Source organism: Mesoplodon bidens, assembly GCF_964165515.1.
Source record: "Mesoplodon bidens genome assembly, chromosome: 1".
Lineage (NCBI taxonomy): Eukaryota > Metazoa > Chordata > Mammalia > Artiodactyla > Ziphiidae > Mesoplodon > Mesoplodon bidens.
In genome coordinates, this window is record NC_138176.1 from 105,546,332 (window position 1) to 105,566,380 (window position 20,049).

Here is a 20,049-nt window from a genome sequence, read left to right on the forward strand (position 1 = left end):
TGGAGGACCCAGACCCTGGCATCGCTACACGACAAACGGAGCTGGTTCCTTAATGGGTAAGTTGTAAGGGAAAGTGGACAGGGGTGGGGGCCTGCATGTTAAAGAATCTCAAAAGGCACGGAGAAAAAGGGGCCAGGAGTGGAGGTCAGTGTTTAACGGTGACAGAGTCTCTATCTGGGGTGACATCCAAGTTTTGGAAATAGTGGTGACAGTTGCCCAACGTTATAAATGTAATTAATGCTATTGAATTGTACACTTTAAACTAGTGAACTATATCGTGTGTGAATTCTATCTCAATAAAGCTGTTAAAAAACAGAGAAACATAACTTTCCTAAATTAAGTCAGTTCCTTTAATGAAGTCAACCTTTGGGTAGATCATTTGTATTTAAAAAAAGAAAAAAAAAACTACAGCAAATAAAAAAGCAGGCAAGACTATGGAAATGCACATGAGTAATAAGAGAATAAAGAAAGGGGGACTTCCCTGGCGGTCCAGTGGTTAAGACTCCACGCTTCCACTGCAGGGAGCACACGTTTGATCCCTGGTCGGGAAGCTAAGATCCCGCATGCCGGACAGCGCGGCCAAAAAAAAAAAAAAAGAGAGAGAATAAAGAAAGGGAATCACGGGATCGCTGTGCAAGCCAACTGAGTGACAGCTCTGGGCGAGGCTCCTGTGCCCGGTGGGGCATGCAGATGGACTTGCTTCTAGGTGAGCACGCTGGGGTGGGGCTAAGGGATGTTCACCTGCTATCAATCCATTCAGTTTACATTTATTTTGTGTAGTTTTCTGTATCTGTATTTTACTTTAAAATAAAGTTAAACAAAATGCAGGCCCAGAGACAAAGTGTCAGTGTTAAAATACTCACAACTATGGATTTTGTGTGCCACAGACATAGTTATTACTTTAGGGGGTAGTGTTTGTATATAAGTTGTCACAAAATTTTTAGGAGTTGTTAAATAGGTATCTGTAAACTAGAAGCTCAAATCTGAACTGTTCTTGGGTCCAACAAAGGTGTCTCCTGGGGAACTCGAAGGAATGGCTCCTTCTGGTGCCCCAGAATCCTGGGGAACGCCCTGCTTGCCTTCTCCCCAGCTTCCATCCCCATCTCTATGCACCCTGTTCCGCACCCGCTCCTGGGAGCAGCTCTGCAGCTTGACCCCAGGATTAACACTTTAGACTCTAAAACGCTGCTGATCTTTGGAGACACCACCATTCGCAATGAGCAAGATGAGAAATCCAGAGCCAGGGCACAGGAAAAAGTGGAGTTCTATAACACATTTCAGGCTTCTGCCACCCACCCACGGTTTGATGAGAGGCCCATCAAACTCCCTGGCTCACCATAAAAAGAAAAAACAAGGCTAAATACCCTGGAATGCTACTATAAGGACCCCCCCCCCCATGCACACACAAGATGCGTGTCTTTTTATAAAAAGTACTCTTGCTGGATTTGAGCATTGTAACTGGGCACAATCTCCATGAGGGTCGCGGTTAGGACACTCATGTCTCTGTGCACCCACCATGGAAAGTAACGGCGCTGTCAGAGTGGGCGGGAAGCAGGCGGTGGTGCGGGAGATGCTGGAAGCAGGGTGCGGGCCACACCAGTAACTCTTTGTCCTGACCACCTTAGCCCCAGTCCTCCTTCCCTAGCTGCTTTTAAGGTTATTCTTGCTCCGGAGGTAAGGGTAAGAAGTGGGAATAGCTAGGACCCCTCAAATAGGAGTTAGGAATACAGGAAACAAAGACTGGATTGAAACATGGATTTCAAGAGAAAAAAAAAAAAAGGTGACTACTGTGTAAGTTAACTGCAACAATAATATACTGACGTAAAAATAATTCCCCTTCTTTGCGAATCTGGCCCAACCATATTTTGGTGTGGACCTTTAAACCAAGATGACTACAGTCTGTGCTGTTCTATGATGCATCTACAGCCTGGCAATCTGTTCACAGGTGGTAAGCAGATGAGGAACAAAATCACCCGCTGCTGGGCTGAGGTAGCTCACACCTGGCTCTCTAGCACAGGGACAGCAGATCCAAGGAGGGGCCCAACTTGTCAAGCCACCTCGGAGCAAACACCCTGGCTGCACTTTCCCCTTCCCCCTCACCAGGGCAAGCGACCCAAGGCTATACTTGGGACTCCGGGTTTGGCATACCTGGTGAAGCCCCACGGAAGCTCTAGAGCAGAAAGAAGAACCAAAGCCATGAGCCGCGATGTGGAGCGAACGCTTGAGAGACCTGACAGCGTGTCTAACACCTCCCCTAGCGCCCCGGAGCCCTTAGCACCACCAGCCCTCCCCTGGCCCCCCAAGTGCCCCAGCACAGACCACACCACAGCCACCTGGCAAAGCCTGGGACCTGTCAAGTGAACTGCTATGTTTACCGCAGCTTTTCCTTATTCAGGAGAAATCTGTGATGCTAAACCTTAGTAGCAATGATACTGGGTTTATTATTTTACAGTTCAATCGTATTACTCTTTGGGTTTTGAGCTTTCTAGCCAAACTGTATTTTCCCCTAAGCCCGGTAATTTTCTGTCAAGAACTGCCCCTGCAGTGGCATTCAGGTGCACACCTGCTGCACCCCAGGGACAGGAGCAAGCCATCACGCCAGCAGGACACATGCAGGTGGAGACCGAGTACCTGATCTGTGACACTAGTGCCGGCAGGCTGCTCTGGAGAAGCGGCTCCGAAAAGACCAGATCTTCAAAGAGGTGCTTATTGTGCAGCTCCCACGTAACCTGGAACTTTTTCAAGTGTTCATTTTCCTAGTTAGATAGATACATAGAAGATACACCCAATCAAAGACTGAAAAATTCCCATAAGGGTTTCTCCCCCCCGCCGCCAAACCCACATCCCTCTGTCCAGACCCAGAACATTCTGCTCATGAGGGGTTGCTACTCCCTGTGCATCCAGCCTCCCTTCCAAATGACTCAACACAAAACAAAGGGGTGGCAAGATGCACACAGATGAGGGGACAGAAAAAAGAGAAACCAGCGTACATGCCCGGCAGCCATTTCTCATAACCATGCCTCCCAAATGTACCGCAAGCCCTACCTCTCAAACAACTTAAATAAATGCACACAAATCCTCTGATGCCAAAGGACAATCGTCTCTGAACCTGTCTTGAGAAGTCTCCCGTTCTGACAGACACAGTTACTTCCCTGCTAGTGACACTGTGTGGAAGGTCAGCTCTTTCTTTCCCTGGTAAACATGGGCGACCTCATCAGTTGCTTTCTTTCTTTCTTTCTTTTTTTTTTTTTGCTGTACGCGGGCTTCCCACTGCTGTGGCCTCTCCCGTTGCGCGGAGCCCAGGCTCCAAACGTGCAGGCTCAGCGGCCATGGTTCACGGGCCCAGCCGCTCTGCGGCATGTGGGATCTTCCCGGATCGGGGCACGAACCCGCGTCCCCTGCATCGGCAGGCGGACTCTCAACCACTGTGCCACCAGGCAAGCCCTCACCAGTTACTTTCGACAACAACTTTTGAACATTTGAAAGCATCCTGGCCATCACAACGAGTGACCTCCAGAGAAAACAGGGTGACCGGGGCAGACAGCGCCACGACCTCCCCACGTGCAGCGTTCACATTCAACAGCTTCTGGCCGCAACCACACGTGTGTGAACCCACACGTCCGTCTGTCAGTCACACGTACACTACTCATGGTGCATCACCTCGCACCTGGGGAAACAGTCCTCACCTGAGTGACCGACAGTCTGGAGAGGCTTCACTGGGCATCACACTCCAGTCCCCTCTGAACAGGTGACTCATGCCACCCCATGTACTGGTCTGTTCCTATTTACTGTGTAGCCCAACTGAGCTGAAATTATGACACCTGGAGACGTCAGGACACGATCTACACGTGGAGATCCCATTGCTCTGTGCCCTGATCACCGGTGGACGGAGGGGCTGAGAGAGCAACTTAGGGTGAGCAGCTCCTGTTCCTGAGCACACACCTGCAGGACGCTGCTGAGCACGTGTGCTCCTGCCCTACCATGCATGCACACCTGCTCTCGAGTCGCACGCAGCCCTCTGCTTGTACTCGAGATCCACACAGAGACTTGGCAGGGTATCTATGACATCTGCAGGGAAACTCAAACCCTCAACTCTGTCAACGTCTCCAGTGCCTGTCCTCACTGTACGTTTTACCAAAACACCAGTGCCTCCCAGGTCTAAATTTTATCATTCTTGTTTCACACGCAGCATCTCTTGGAGCAATTACGATACAGGAAAGCTGGGTGGGGCAGGAGACCAGCGTCTGGGGACCGAAAAACTAGGCCCAAGGCCTGGAATGAGGCCTGATTACAAGCACATATTAAGAACGTGCTTGTAATAATGACATAGCCACCGAGGCAGTGAGGAAAGGACATGTGTCACACACTTCAGCAGAGACCACTCTGCGCAGGCGCTGTGCCAGCATGAGGACACAGAGACTAGCGCAGCAGGTCCCTGACTGCTGGGAGTCCCCAGGGGACAGAGGATTGGCGACGGTCTGATTTATGATTTGTCTCCATGACAAAGGAGCTAAGGCAGCAGCCAGACTAGGCCCTCAGCCAGATGAGAGAGGGTCCAGGGAAGGCGTCCAGGAGAGCCGAGGTCCTGCCTGGTCCCCCCTGTCAATCTCTGGGACAGAGTCAACAGTCCCTGCCCGCCAGCCTGTGAGTAGCCCTGGGCACTGAGCTACAGTACTTGCAGGGGTGGGACCACAGCTCTGGATCTGGGCTCACATTAACTAAAGGTAATAAAGGTCAAGACCGATTCACGAGGAAGATGTTTGGCACTGTTTATGAAATCTGAAATTATACTTCCAGGTGAGTCACGCAAGAGAAACACCAGACCCCAAACTCGTTTCACAACCTCAGATCAACTTGGGACAGCAACACGTGCTAGTAGTACGAGTACTTCCCGTGGGCCAGGCCTGGATCCTAGTGCTTCCCACGTGCGAACTCATCAGCGCCCACAGGAACCCTGAACTTGGTGCTGCCGTGCCCCATTCACAGGCCAGAAACAGTGTACAGAGGCTGAGCAACATGCCCTGGGCCTGGGGGGACGGGGTCTGTGGGGGTTGTGCTGTCACAGCTGCTACAAAAGGCGAGACCCGGGGGTCGGCAAAGACCTGGTGCTGCCCCAGCCGGAGGCCAGAGAAAAAGCTCCCGGATGACCTGAGCCTAGGCACTTCCACCCAAACCACTCGCACTTCTCACTTCACCTGCAGGGAGGTGTTTGGGGGTTGGAAGAAGAAAGAGGAAGCGTGTACACTCAAGTCCTATAGCAGAGCTTGAGAAACAGCTGGAGATTCAAGATTCTTCCGGCCTTGTAAATGGAAATTCAGATTTCACAATTCTTACAGCCTGGGAAGGCATTTCCTAGGTGAATGGAGGCCTAACTTTGGTCCCAGTTTTATTTCAGTGTGTACAATCATTAGAAAACCTGTGGCCGGTTTGATGCCCGAGGGCACGAGCACATTTCCCAGGAAAGGCATGTGTTTGAAGACGCCTCTCTACGCCCTGACATGGTCCGTGGTCCTGCAGCGGCAGGAGGGCAGGAGGGGCTGTCTCCAGGGAGGCTAAGGGAGTGAGCACAGCATGAGCTGGCAAGGTGTGCACGGCGAGTGAGCTTACTGCTTCAAGGACAAGTGACCCCACTTGTGGCCAATCCCAAAATCTGAGCTCTCAAGCAAAAATCAGAACTTTGGAAAACTTACACCTGCCACTGTGGCCTTGAAGCTTCTCCACATTTAAAGATCTTTCTGATGAGGGTGACAGGGATGGTGACAAAGGCCATTTTTTATATTGAATATCGTGTTGCCTAACATGACACTGAATATCTTCAGCAAGATCTGTGTAGCTCACTCAGTGAACCAGTGTTTTCCAAACGACCAACGTCTGATGCTAGAAAATGACTTGAAGTGTGAGCTTCACCAGTGAACTGTGACGGAACAGAGCCGGCTCAGCTCAGTGACACGGTTTCAGGTTCTACACTGCAGCTAACCATTAGGAAGCACTGGGACTCCGGTGTATTCTCTCAAAGAAGAATATCCACAACAAACTGAAAAGTCTATTAGACTACTCTTCCAAATACATATCTGTGGGAGGCCCAATTTTCTTCAAAAACTTCAACCCAAACAACCTATGAAGACAGATGGAGCACAGAAGCAGATGTAAGAACCCACATGTCCTCCATTAAGCCAGACACTAAAGAGATGTGCAAACATGTAAATGGTGCCCCTCTTCTTACTAAACGTTTTGTTTTGGAAAAGTTTTTTTTATTTAGAGATATGCTGTTTATGTTATGCAATGAGCTGTTATTTTAAAAGTGATTTAATGAATTATCTTTAAATTTCTCCATTTTAATTTCGCCACAGTAAATACTGATAGATAAAATCTGCACAAACAAAAGCTATTTGGGGCTCTCATTTTTTTTTTTTTTTTTTTTTTGCGGTACGCGGGCCTCTCACTGTTGTGGCCTCTCCCGTTGCGGAGCACAGGCTCCGGACGCGCAGGCTCAGTGGCCATGGCTCACGGGCCCAGCTGCTCCGCGGCATGTGGGATCCTCCCAGACCGGGGCACGAACCCGCGTCCCCTGCATCGGCAGGTGGACTCTCAACCACTGCGCCACCAGGGAAGCCCCGGGGCTCTCAGTTTTTTTTTTTTTTTTTTTGCGGTACACGGGTCTCTCACTGTTGTGGCCTCTCCCGTTGCGGAGCACAGGCTCCGGACGCACAGGCTCAGTGGCCATGGCTCACGGGCCCAGCCACTCTGCGGCATGTGGGATCCTCCCGGACCAGGGCACGAACCCGTGTCCCCTGCATCGGCAGGTGGACTCTCAACCACTGCGCCACCAGGGAAGCCCTAGGGCTCTCAGTTTTTAAACTGAAAGGAGTCCAAGTCCAAAGATGCTGAGACTCTGAGACACGGACTTGGAAGTTAATCTCACCTCGGCTCTGTCAACTCTTACCCTCCTCAGATCATGGGGTAGACTTGGAAAGACGCTGTTATAAATCTGTGAACTGTTCTCAATCCGGTTTGAACACCCCAAACACAAAAAGAGATTTTTGAGGTAACTGGGACATTTTTCTGAGTGCACAGAAATCACCATCAGTTTTCTCAGGTGTGACAATGGTACAGTGGTTACATGGGATGAAGTGAGCTCGCAGAGGGGATCTGTGTGTTGCCCAACTCACTGACTTCTAGGCTTGGGGGTTTTCACATCACATGAACAGCCCCCCACCCCTGCCAAGGTCACCCTAGGCACAGGCCCTTGCTGTCCCTCTGGTGGGCAGGGTCTCTCCTGCCCCCTCAGACGCTGTGATCATCTGTGGTCCCAGCGTTATGTGCTGGACCTAGGCTGTACCTCCTATCTCCCAGGACGAGAAGAAATCTTTGGAGGGAATGCTGGCTTCTGAGCACATGACTTTCTCAGGATTCCACCAGCTTTTGATTTGTTTTTCCCTCCAAGGATTCTTGCCTTTCATGTCAACTCAGCAATGCGTTTTAAAAGATGCTACCTTGTTTTAGCCTGTGTTATCCAGAGTTCAGCTGTCCCCCCTGGAGGAAGGAAGAGTCCAGGTTACTGGTGTGGTATCTCACTGGAAACCAAAGTGAGTATCTCCATGTGCAAAGAAAGTGAAATAGATCACTGACCAAATAGCTGTATTCTAAGCTTAGAGCTTATGCTCAATAAACACGGTTCAAATTATTTTCTGGTAGCTGAGTAAGATGGCGTGCACTCTAACTGGCCGAGGAGGGTGAGGCTGAGCTGGCCCTGGCTGGCTGGGGGGCGGCAGCAGTTCTCTGCACCGCTCTGGGCACCAGGCTCAGGCCAGTGTTGGCACAGGGGAAGCGGCAGGGGAGCTGGACTTCTGGAGGACAGGGAGACATTCAGTGAGCCGGGGGCGGGTGCTGCTTGGGACGCCCGGGGGTCAGCCCCTCAGGCTCGGGGCTGAACAGGGTAACCGCCCGCCCATGCATTCACCCGCTCCTTTTCTCACGGTGGGAGCTTCCCTCGAGGTTTTCGGGACTCACTTGCAGGAACGGCAATGCTCTACTGAAGTGATGCTTCTTGAGGAGCTCCGTGAACCCCCCGAAACTACCTGCAAAATTGGTTAATTTTTCTATCGAGGTCTATCAACTTTAGAGTCACATAAAGACCTTACGCTTAAAACCTTCGGAACCACTGGTTACTGCATTTGTTTCAAAATGCAGTTTTACCACTAAGAAAGCACCCAAAACCAGCCCAATGAAGTCTCACTTAATAATAAAATTTGAGTGATGATGAGAAGCTCCACAGACTATTAGTAAGTCGAGAAAGCAAAGACGGCTCGTCCCTCCTTCCAGCCAGCAGGTGAGCTTGAGGCTGTCGAGGACCAGGCCCAGGAACTGAGTTTCTACCAGAGACCTCCTTCCACCCCGTTGTGGTCACTTCCCTTCTGAGGCGGTCAGAGACCGCCCGCAGGGGGTCGGCGACTTACGTGGTTCTATGACCCTATTCTCAGTGCAGCGCTGGGCTGGCGAGTATATCAGTGACGGCGAGCCAGGGGGCTGGACACAGGTGCCCTGCCGTCCCCATGCTCTGCACTCCACCTGAGAACACAGCCCCATCTGCAGAATTCACAGCACAGCCACTCCTCTGTCTCCTTCCTACTGTCACCCGCTCTGGCCCTCACCTCACACGGTCCCCATACCATGCCCCCAGGACCCAAGGTCCCCGAGCAGTATTTCCGCTTTCACCAAGCAGCCAAGTCCAGAGGGGAGAGAAAGAGGAGAGGAATCAGGCCCCCAGCCCCGCCTGCACATCTCGGAGGAGGGGAGGGGCGTGACGGGCCTCCAGAACCCCCCACCGCCCCCCGCCCCGGGCAGGGGACGCAGCCAACTCACCAGGGTGCCGAGGAAGGTGCTGATGGTGCGCGCCGCCTGGCACAGGGCACCGTACTCCTCGAGGAGCAGGGAGATGAACTGGTGAGCTTGTGGGGGGCCCTGCAGGGCGGACGGCGCCTTCACCCTGGATGCCGCCGACAGCTGCCGCAGGAGCCGGACCTTCATCTCTAGCACGTACTCTCTGGCCTGCTGCTCCAGCCGCTGGTACAGCTGGTAGGGGTCCCGCTCGCAGAGCCTGCACAGGAGAGAGAGTCACCACTCGCCCGGAAGGGGAACCCTGGGACCCCGGAGGGTGCCCACCTAACGACAACCGCAGTCTTCTCATAGTCAGCCCGCTCGACACAGGGGGAGCCCCCAGAGTCACTGGCCAATCGGCAGTGACTGGCATCCAGTGAGAGCTCGCTGTCAACCCCCGTGGCGACGCCGGGTCAGACGCGAAGCCAGGTGGCTGGGCAAGTCCCCGGACTCGGGCAGCCAGCAGGTGGCAGAGCAGGCACAGAGGAGCCGCGCAGGGGCCACAGAACTGCCGAGCCCAGGAGACCCCAGCACTCATCTCTGACCGCTTATATGCGGACAGGTGAAAAGCCACGGCCCCCAGAGGTGACACCTGGGCTGCAGCACGGGAGCGGGCTGCTCTTTCTTCTTCCTAGGAATTCAGTATCTGATCCAAATGGGCCTCTTCTACTATTTTCATAATCAGAAGAAACTTTACAGACAGTATATCTCCTTTTAAATCATCCCACCAAAAAAAAATAAAAGCGATAAGATAAAATGTGTAAGCTGAAGATCAGAGACAACAAATCGATACATGCCCCAATCAGGCCACACAGCAATGATCATTTTCATGAATTTCTTCCCTAACTTGGAGATCATCAACTTTCACAAACTTGTTCTATAGTAACTGGCATGACTATGTCTAAAGTGACCACTCGCTTCAGTTGTGCACTTCTGAGAAGCCTCCAGATGGAAACCTACAACCGCTGAAGCGACAACTACAATACCCGTCTAGAGCCCGTCACCAGGAGGAACCACCGTGACTTCAGCACACAGGCTGTAAAATACATTAAGCTGTAGTTCCTGGATTTGGATAATGAATCCTTTCACCTCTGGGCACCACGCTGGGTCAAAAGAGAAGACGGTAAGTTGTCACCTATTCCACTTTTAAGTCACCACACTACCTAGGTTGTAAAAGACAAGAACCGAGTGAAAATGGAACTTGTGTAGCCTTACAAAAAAACGTGGCCAGAGAAACAGTAAGAACTGATGGGACTCCCACTGTGTATTAATTTTTTAGCTTAGCATGACAATCATAATTTTAATTACTAGTACAGCAACTGTTCTCTGAAACAGAATGTATTTCATCTCTTAAAGGAAAGTCACAGAAGACTCAAAATGACACAGGGACAATCGAACTTACAAGGAGACTGGATGCCTCCTTCTTGGTTCTCTTCGCCTGCTGGAATTAGATATGTGTTGCATTTTATTTCTTTGTCCATTTCTGTATCTTATACATTTAATGACCTGACCACATGGTACTTTTGCAAGTAGACTTTTAAAAAGTGCTATGGCCAAGGGGCAGGAAGATGAAGACGCTGTGGAAGCTCACCGAGCCGTGCGTTCAGCAAGCACTGGCCCAGGTGGTTGTGTCAAACCCACAGCAGGAAGACGCCAGGAAAACAAACTCTCAGGCCGCTGGATGCTCAGAGCACATGCACATACAGAGTGTAATTCCAGGTAGTGGCAGTAACACGATAAAAAAGAAGGGAAGGGTTGATAAAGAATGATGGGGGAGGCCCCTTGGAGTTTAGGTCAGGTGGTCTCTTTGAGATGGTGACTCTGAAGTCTAAAGTGAAGGATGGAAGGGAGGAAAAAAAACCCTGAGCAAGGAAGAACATTCCAGACCGAGCAAAGAGCAGAAACCAGCAGGTGTGTGGAGGACGGCAGGAGGGCCAGTGTGGCTGAACGCAGTAATGAGGTGCGAAAATGGGGGGCGGCGGGGGAGGGAGGCAGAGCAGCAGGATGCCGAGGGCCACGGAAAGGGGCAAAGGAGAATCGCCGCCAGCTGTACAGGTCCTAGACACAGGCTTTACAGACAGCCCTTCCTGGTGTGTACTGGCATTTAGACAACAAGAGAAGGGTCCTTAGACATGGAGACTAGGAAAAACGTAGTACATGTAAAACATGTGAAAAACACACGACATATATATACCCAGACCTCAAATGGGGACGTGGAATTTTTCCATTCTTAATGGTATGTTTCATTACTAGAATACTGCTGTTTCCCAAACCTCTCTGCCATAACATCCCATCTGAACAATTATTTACTGAGCATTGCCTTTCAATTGTCTCTTATTTTATTTTGGTCTCTTCCTAAGCATTCACAAGCTGTGAAGCTGCAAGTGTGACATGCAAGTTATATATACTTTCCTAATATTCACTAGGAAACCTAACTTCTAAAAAAGGCACACACCACCTAGAGACATTTCATGTAGTCAAACCCTAGACATACCGGTCGAATCACTAACTAGTTAATACAGCCCATAGCCAGTCACCACACCCATCTCCAGGATGAACTCTACAGTACAGCGAACAAGAGGTTACAGAACCCCAAAGGCGCTGCATTCAAAACATGAAAAAAGGACCAAAATGAGAATCAGTTCATGGAATGCCTCGCTCAAATTTACTGCTTTTACTTGGAACATCTCTAAAAAGAGGAAAAAAATGGTACAAACTCTAAGGAAGAATAAAAATTACACCCACTTCAAACTCTGTGCTGTCACTGAGCACAAGGTCCCCGCTTGCGCAAGCGCGCCCTGCCGTGAGCCCCGCCCAGTGAGAAGCACCTGTGTGAACAGGCCTGTGACAAATGGCTCTCCGTCCGCCACCGGACCTCACGGGGCCTTGGTTTTCTCATCTCCGAAGTGGCATAACTGCCCCTCCTCCGTGGGGCGATAAAGCAGGAGAGCCTGAGAAAGTGCTCAGCATCATCCCGGCACAGCAAGTGCCCAGAAGGAGTCTTACTGTCAGCCTCAACACTAAGGAAGGGGAGAAGTAGGTCCATGCGCTTTCATTACAAAGGTAATAAGCCTTCCATCAGAATGAGAATCTGAGAGTTCACCCAGCCTGTCTGCCGCAAGCCTGCCACGTGCCCGGGGCTGAGCTCGCGGGACAAGCTCTCCCAACCCCGAGAGGGGAGTCCCCCTGAGCAGAGGGGAGGCCCGGGTGGGCGGCTGGTGGGGGAGGGCCGCGCCTGGGCAACACGCACCTGTCCACGAGCTCCTTCACCCCCTCCTTGTCGGGCACCAGAGACTGGTCCTGGTCGTCCGCCAGCGGGGTGCCCGCCTGCCGGTAGATGCAGCGGACCGTGTAGCGCACTTCCGACCAGTAGTTCTGCAGCTGCTGAGGTTCCCGCTCCGCCTCTGCCGAAATCTCCCTGGGGACAAACGCCCACAGGACCGGCGCCATCAGCCCCGGCACAGCCCCCAGGGCCCTTGGCCGTCAAGGCTCCCATGTGCCCTGGTCCGCCTCGGTCGAGCCGGGCCCAGAGGCCAATCAGGACCTGCACGTCTGGCTCCTCTTCCCAGTCCTCTGGCAGCGGCAGTGACGGCCTCCCCAGTCTCCAAGTCGGAGGCATCCATCGACCCGAGATCCTAACTATTTCGGGGAGGCTCCCGCCCTTTGTGAGGACGCGCCTCCTCCCACCAGTCGTCAAGGGCAGCAATGAAGGAGGACCCCACCCCCCACAGGCGGAGGGTCCCCCATATCCGTACCTGCGCTCGCTGCAGGCCTCGCAGGCGCACGCGGTGTCCGAGGGGGCGGCCGTGGGCAACGGCTGAGCGCCCAGGGTGAGCCTCCCGCCACCGGCCTCGGGCTGCGAGCCGCCGAGCGGGGAGTGAAGGAGGAAGTCTTGACCCTGCTTTAGAGAAAAGAGAACAGACTCATTATGAGTAATGCTCACGGCCCAAATTCGTTACTAACTATTCAGGACAATGCCTTTCAGAAAAAATGTAAAACCTACACATCAGAAAGAAAATATTTCCACCGACACTACATAGGAAACTTTCTCTCTGACACCCAAGAATTTTGTCTGGAACCGATTATTTTTCTACCTTCTGATAGTCACATCATAACCACATGAGGACGGTCCATGAATCTCCTTCATACATTAAAAAAGAGCAAGTCTACTCCCAGTGCCCTAACTGGTACCTGCAACCACCATCCCGGGGGACACCGCTCAGCAGAAACCTGAGCCTCTGCCCCACAACATCCAGGAGGAGGGGGGCTCAGACCCTGCCACCCAGGGGCCGCCATGGAGATCACGACCCCTCACCTCCCCCTGCCTAAGGACACGGTCCCACAACCTGCACAGCCACCACCTGGTCCTTCGGGGATGCGGACTCCAGGTTTAGGGCAGAGGACCCCCACACAGTGCAGGAAGGTGCTTGCACGTCCCCCAGGGCTCGTGAGCAGGGCAGCCAGCTCCAGCCAGCACCCCAGTGGCCTGAAGAGAAGGGCCGAGTCACAGGAGAGGCTCTTGAAGGGAGGACAGCATCGTTCCTCCTCCCGTCACTGTCAGGTCAAGTGTAAAGGCCCTGAGACAAGCCTGGCTCAGCCCTCAGCCGGGTGCCAACTCCCCCACCTGTGGCCCCACCCCATCCACTGCTGGATGAAGCGCAAGAAAATCCTCCAGTGGAGGGGCCGGGAGCAGGGGAGCCACTCCCAAGCCGAGGGCAGGGCTTGCGCCATCATCAAAGAACACCCCCCAGTCCAAAAACGTTCCTGCTGGGTGAGCAGACCCCGGAGTTACGGGGTCAGAGGCAGAGTGGGGAGGGGGGTGTCACACAGTCCCTAGCAGTCAGTCCAGTGCAAGGTCTCGACTGAGGCCTAGGAAAACCTCAACAGGGCCTCCTATGGGCAAGAGCCACCTGCCAAGGACCACGTGTGAGGACCGCAGGGCCTGGGCACCAGAGGGGACCACAGGGAGACCAGCAAAGAACGGAAGAGTGGGGGGCGGGGGTGGCAAGGGGAAGGCCGCAGGACAGGCACCGCTGCCCTCCAGCCCCGCAACATGCCCTTGGGTGACGCCAACGTCACTCATGGAAGCTTGGGAGAAGCTCTGAACCGGATGAGACACTTGCGTTTTCTGCAGATGGAACATGCATTCCTGAAAATGAGACAATGCTGATTCTAACTGGGACTGGAGAGGCCACGGGTCTGACGGAAAGTCAGCGAGGGGCAGGAACGGGCAGTCAGACGAGACAGGTCTGAGGCAGTGGTGGAGGAAGCAGCTACTCCCCGAGAGCAGCGAGGCTGCCCGCCCTACCTCCACCCACCACGCACCCACACTCCACCCACGTGTCCAGCCCAGCCGAGGCCACTGTCACCCACCCCAGGCCTGGATACCCCGGTGCTACAGCCACCTTGCATACCAAGGGTCCGGTCTCCAAGCAGCAGCCAGAGTGGTGTTTAACGTACCAATAAGACCATACAGATCCCTGCAAAGACCCTCCCACACCATTTGAATAGACCCTCAATGTCTTCCCGCTGTCTTCAAGGTTGGCCAGGACCAATGTCTGCTTTTATTTCACTGCACTTGCTCCCTTCACCCAAAGCGCTAATCTACTAAGCCTTTGAATGGCTTCCGACAAAAGAAGAATTCTCTCCATCAATCACGCCTCAGCAAAAAGATACCTACTCAGGGGGGCTGGTTGAACCAGTTCTCAATTCTTGCGTCTCAGCTCCAAACCCACCACTTTCTGCCCTGCAAACACTGCTCCTCTGCTGTGGTCGGCATCTGGCCTCTTCGGCAGAGGCCTTCCTCCGGGTCCCCGGCTGCACTGGCCCACTCCTACCGCTCGGAGGCCGAGGGACCGGGTGCAGCCCCTGCTCCGGCGAGCCCGCCAGCTGCTGCTTCAGCCTCCCAGCAGCCCCTCTGCTCCAAGTGTGTCCTCGAGCCCTCCCCTGACCCACAGTGGCTGCTCCCTGGATGCACCACGGCTGTATCCTTAGAGCTCCCTTCTCGGGTCTGGGCACGGGTCTCCTGTCACTGGCTCATCACTCTCCACATTCAAGTGACTCTGTTCACATCAGTGGTGCACTGCTGCCTCCTGACCTTGGTCACCCTGGCTAATCTCTGACATCACAAACTGCTATCTGAATTCCTGGGGTTTTCCTGTTTTAGACCTGTCTTCACCACAACAAGATGAGTTCCGTGAGAGCAGGACCCGTTCTGACCCGCCTGCCACTGCACACGAGCACCAACGATGCTGCCTGGTACCCTGGGCAGACTCAGAGCAGCGGCCAAGAACCTGAAAAAGTAACCTTTCCTACTGACACGGGAGGAAGCTTTAGACCTTTCAAAACAGGGCGCGTGGCGACCATACGGTAAATCCTTAAACGTGTCACCTTACGGTGCGCGTCTTAGATTTAACTTCAGTTACTATGTTCTGCCCAAGTCCAACACAGTTTAAAAGAATAGAACAAAATCCAACACTTCAACAATGTGAAATGTACAATGTCCAGCATCCAATAACAAAGCCAAGAGGCAGGAAAATACAACACATAACCAGGAGGGAAACCAATCAATAGAAACAGACCCCCAAATAACAGAGACGATGCAACCAACAGACAAGAATCTGGAACTAGAGACTATGAATAAACTCCATATGTTCATGAAAGTAGAGGAAAACAAATATGATGAGGTGAGAGGCCAAAGATGTAAAAATAAGCAAATGGAACTTCTGGAGATGAAAAATAAAAAATATCTTGAAAGAAAAAAAATACATGAGATAGACTTAAGAGCAGATTAGACCCAGCGGAATATCAATAAACCTGAAGACAAGTAATAAAAATAAATATCCAAAATGAAGCACAGCGAAAAACAGGATTGAGAAAAACAAAGCATTTGTAAGACAAAATCAAGATGTCTAACACACAGGTAATTGTGTCCCAGGAAAAAAGGGGCTAAATTATTGAAGATATCCCAAATTTGATGAAACTGTGAACTGACCTATCTTAAAAGCTCCTGCAATCCCAAGCACAATAAACCAAAGCTAACAACCAAGGCACACAGAGCAAAACTGCTAAACACCAGTGAGAAGTACACAGCTGAGAAGCAGGCAGAGGAAATCACCTTCCGTCTACAGGAGCAAAGAGAAGAACAACAACGCCACTTCGCATCAGAAACGGGTTGGGCAGCAAAGACCTGACCTACAGCCTAGAATTCTGAACCAAAGTAACAGTTAAAAATGAGGTCAAAATAAAAGCTCTCAGTCAGACAAACAGAAGCTTCCCTGCACAACAAGAAATGTTAAAGGCAGTTCCAGTTAAATGGCCCCAAGTGGAGATGTTGGGCTACACAAAGGAACGAAGAGGACCACACATGATAAAGATGTGGGCCAAAGACCTCTCTCATTTGTAAACTCTTTTAAAAAGATAACTAACCTGGGAGGGGCGGGGGTGGGGTGGGGAGAGGGATAAATTAGGAGTTTGGGATTAGTGGATACAAACTACTATATATAAAATAGATAAAAAACAAGGTCCTACTGCACAGCACAGGGAACTATATGCATAGCACAGGGAACTATATTCAATGTCCTGTAATAAACCATAATGGAAAAGAATGTGAAAAAAGAATATGTATGTATAACTGACTCACCTTGACTGTACACCAGAAACTAACACAACACTGTAAATCAACTCTACTTCAAAAATAAGAGAGAGACTAAGCAAACTATGATATCAGAATGATGGAGTACTCTGCAGCCATTAAGATATGTATAGAATCTATACAGAGATATGAAAAAAGAAAGTTAACTATTTAAAGCAAAAATAATAAAATCTATGGTAAAGTTTACAAGAGATATGCAAAAAATATATGACTACACTAGCACAAAAAATGGTGGCGCTCTGAGTACAATATTGAAAGGTTCTTACACTATATATTAAGTACATAACATTCTTTGAAAGTAGAGGCTGAAAAGTTGAAGATATATACTGTAAACTCTAGAACCATTAAAAATTATGAAACAAGGTGATACAGGTAATAAGCCAAGAGGAGGTAAAACAGGGTCATAAAAATATTCAGGGACTTTCCTGGTGGTCCAGTGGTAAAGAACGCACCTTATAATGCAGGGGACACGGGTTCTATCCCTGGTCAGGGAATTAAGATCTCACATGTCACGGGGCAACTAAGCCCACGTGCCATAACTACTGAGCCCACGCGCCTCCACTAGAGAACCCATGTGCCGCAACTACAGAGCCCACGCGCCCTACAGCCTGCAGGCCACAACTAGAGAAGAGAAAACCTACACACCACAACTAGAGAGAAGCCCATGTGCCTCGACGAAGATCCTGCATGCTGCAACTAAGACCCGATGCAGCTAAAAATAAATAAATAAATAAATAAATAAATAAATAATCTTTTAAAAAAGAAAGAAAGAAAGAAAGAAAAATATTCAATTAATCCAAAAGAAAAGAAGGAAAAGAACAGCAAACAACTGATGGGAAAAATAGGGGAAAAAAAAAAAAGCAAGATCATGTATTTAAATCCAAACTATCAATAATTACATTAAATGGAAATAAATATTCCAATTGTTAGCAGAGATGGTCAGATTGGATTAAAAAGCAAGAGCCACTATGTTTTCTACAGGAGATTACAAAGACGCAAATAGGTTGAAAATAAATGTTAGGAGACAAATTCCATGCAAACACTAACCAAAAAAAGCTGGGTGGCTGTATTAGTATCAGCAAAAGTTGGCTTCAGAAGAAGGAATACTGGCACCAGTGAAGGAGACGATGAATATGATGATGATAAAATAATGACAATGAGACTGATTCAACAAGAAGCAATAACAATGCTAAATGGGTAAGCACTCTAATAACAGAGCTCAAAATACATGAGGCAGGAATTAAAAGGATAAATGTAAAAGTCCACAATTACATCTGGAAATGTCAACACTCCTTTCAATAACTGGACTAGATGGAAACATCAGAAAGGGTGTCAACGTGACCACCACCGTCAACCAATCTGATCTCACTAACACTCACAGTACACTCTTCCCAACAACAGCAGAACACAAATTCTTCCAAGTGCACACGGAACATTAACCAAGACTGAACATAAAACAATTGTCAACACGTTAAAAAAAATTCAATCATATGAAGTACGTTCTCTGATTACAGTGATAATAGTAATAAAAAGAAGGTCAAAAGGTACAAACTTCCATTTATAAAATAAATTAAGTCAAGAGGATCTAATGTACAGCATGGTGACTGTTAATAATGCTCTACTGCATATTTGAAAGGTGCTAAGAGAGTATATCTTAAAAGTCCTCGTCACACACACAAAAAACTGTTTTTGTAACTATGTATGATGATGGACATTAACTAGACTTACTGCAGTGATCATTTTGCAATATATATACAAATACTGAATCATTATGTTGTACACCTGAAGCTAACAGAATGTTGTATGTCAATTATACCTTAAATCTGGAAACTCCCTGGTGATCCAGTGGTTAGGACTCAGCGCTTTCACTGCCAGGGCCCAGTTTTGATCCCTGGTCGGGGAACTGAGATCCTGCAAGCTGCGTGGCACAGCCAAATTAAAAAATACATATATATATATACATATACCTCAATTTAAAAAAAGATATCTAGAAAACACACCAAATTATAAGGAAGTTTAAAAACACACTTCTAAATAACCCATGGGTCAAAGGATAAATCATGCTAAGAGTAAGTATAAAATATTTTGAACAGAATGAAAAACACAACATATCGAAATTTGTGGGATGCAGCTAAAGGAATGCTTAGATAGAATTTTAGGGAATAAAACACATATCAGAAAAGAAGAAAGGTCTCAAATCAATGATGTAAACTTCTACCTTAAGAAACCAAAAGAATAACAAATTAAGTATAAAGTAGAAAGAAAGAATAAAACTAAGAGCAGAAATTAATAAAATAGAAAATGGAAAATCAATTAAACCAAAATGTGGTTCTTTTCCCTTTTATTGAAAAGATCAATAAAAATGATAAACCTCTAGCCAGGCTAACAGGGAGAAAAAGAGACAAAAACAAAACCCAAACAACAGGTATCAGGAATGAAAGGGAGGGTCCACCATCACTACAGATCCTGTGAAAAATTAAAAAATAACAAGGGAATATTCTGAACAACTTCATACCAATATATTTGACATAAAAAGGGTGAATTCCTTTTTTCCCCCAGTTTTACTGAGATACAATTGACATATGTCACTGTATATGTTTAAAATGCACAGCAAAACGACTTGACTTGCATATACTGTGAAATGATTATGCAAATTTCTTTAAAGACAAAAATTAACAAAGCTCACTCATGAAGAAAGACTATCTTTACTAACTAAATTGGACTCACAGTTCAAAACCTTCCCAATAATGCCAATTCTAGGTCAAGATAACTTCACTGATGAATTCTACCAAACATTTAAGGCAGAAATAATACCAATTCTACGCAAACTTTTCCAGAAAATTAAAGAAGAGAGAACACTTCCCAGCTCATTCTAAAAGGCAAATATTACCCTGACACCAAAACCACATAAAGATATTGTCAGACAAGAAACTTAGAGACTAATATCCTTCATGAACACAGATGCAATAATCTTTAGAAAAACATTAGCAAATCCAATACAGCAATCTATAAAAAAGATAATACACCATAACCAAGTGTGGATTATCCCAGGAATGCAAGGTTCATTCAGTATTTCAAAAATCACCATAATTAATTTTGTTAACAAACTAAAAAACAAAAGCTCTATGATCACCTTAATAGATGTAGGAAGAGAATTTGTCAAAATTAAATATCCATTCATGATAACTCTCAGCAAACTAAAAACAGAAGTAAACTTCTTCAACCTGATCTACAAGATTCTACTCCTATACTTAATGGTGAAAAACTAAATGCTTTCCCCTTAACACTGAGAACAGGGAAGGATGTCTGCTCACACCACTTCTATTCAACATCATACTGATGGCTCCAGCCAACAGAATAAAGAAGAAGAAGAAGAAAAAAGACATACAGATTGGAAATGAAAAAACACATTATTTTTAGATATGTGATCAACTATGTAGAAAATCCTACAGAGTCTACCAAAAGACCACTAGAATTAATAAATGAATATTGGGACTTCCCTGGTAGTCCGGTGGTTA

At 48.8% G+C, this 20,049-nt stretch overlaps 1 protein-coding gene across 6 annotated transcripts in view; it reads right to left on the bottom strand.

Moving 5' to 3' along the window:
• FAM193A (family with sequence similarity 193 member A) overlaps nt 1–20,049 on the bottom strand; it is a 177,930-nt gene that overhangs the window by 64,274 nt on the left and 93,607 nt on the right. For 4 of the 6 annotated variants that reach the window (XM_081229175.1, XM_081229179.1, XM_081229177.1 and 1 more), the window contains 4 exons: nt 12,633–12,778; nt 12,128–12,295; nt 8,863–9,097; nt 2,632–2,756 (listed from right to left, as the gene is read on the bottom strand). In XM_081229175.1, the coding sequence (XP_081085301.1) occupies nt 2,632–2,756; nt 8,863–9,097; nt 12,128–12,295; nt 12,633–12,778 (674 nt within the window). The remainder of the gene's footprint in view (nt 1–2,631; nt 2,757–8,862; nt 9,098–12,127; nt 12,296–12,632; nt 12,779–20,049) is intronic. The other 2 variants (XM_081229176.1, XM_081229178.1) reach the window with 1 other exon arrangement.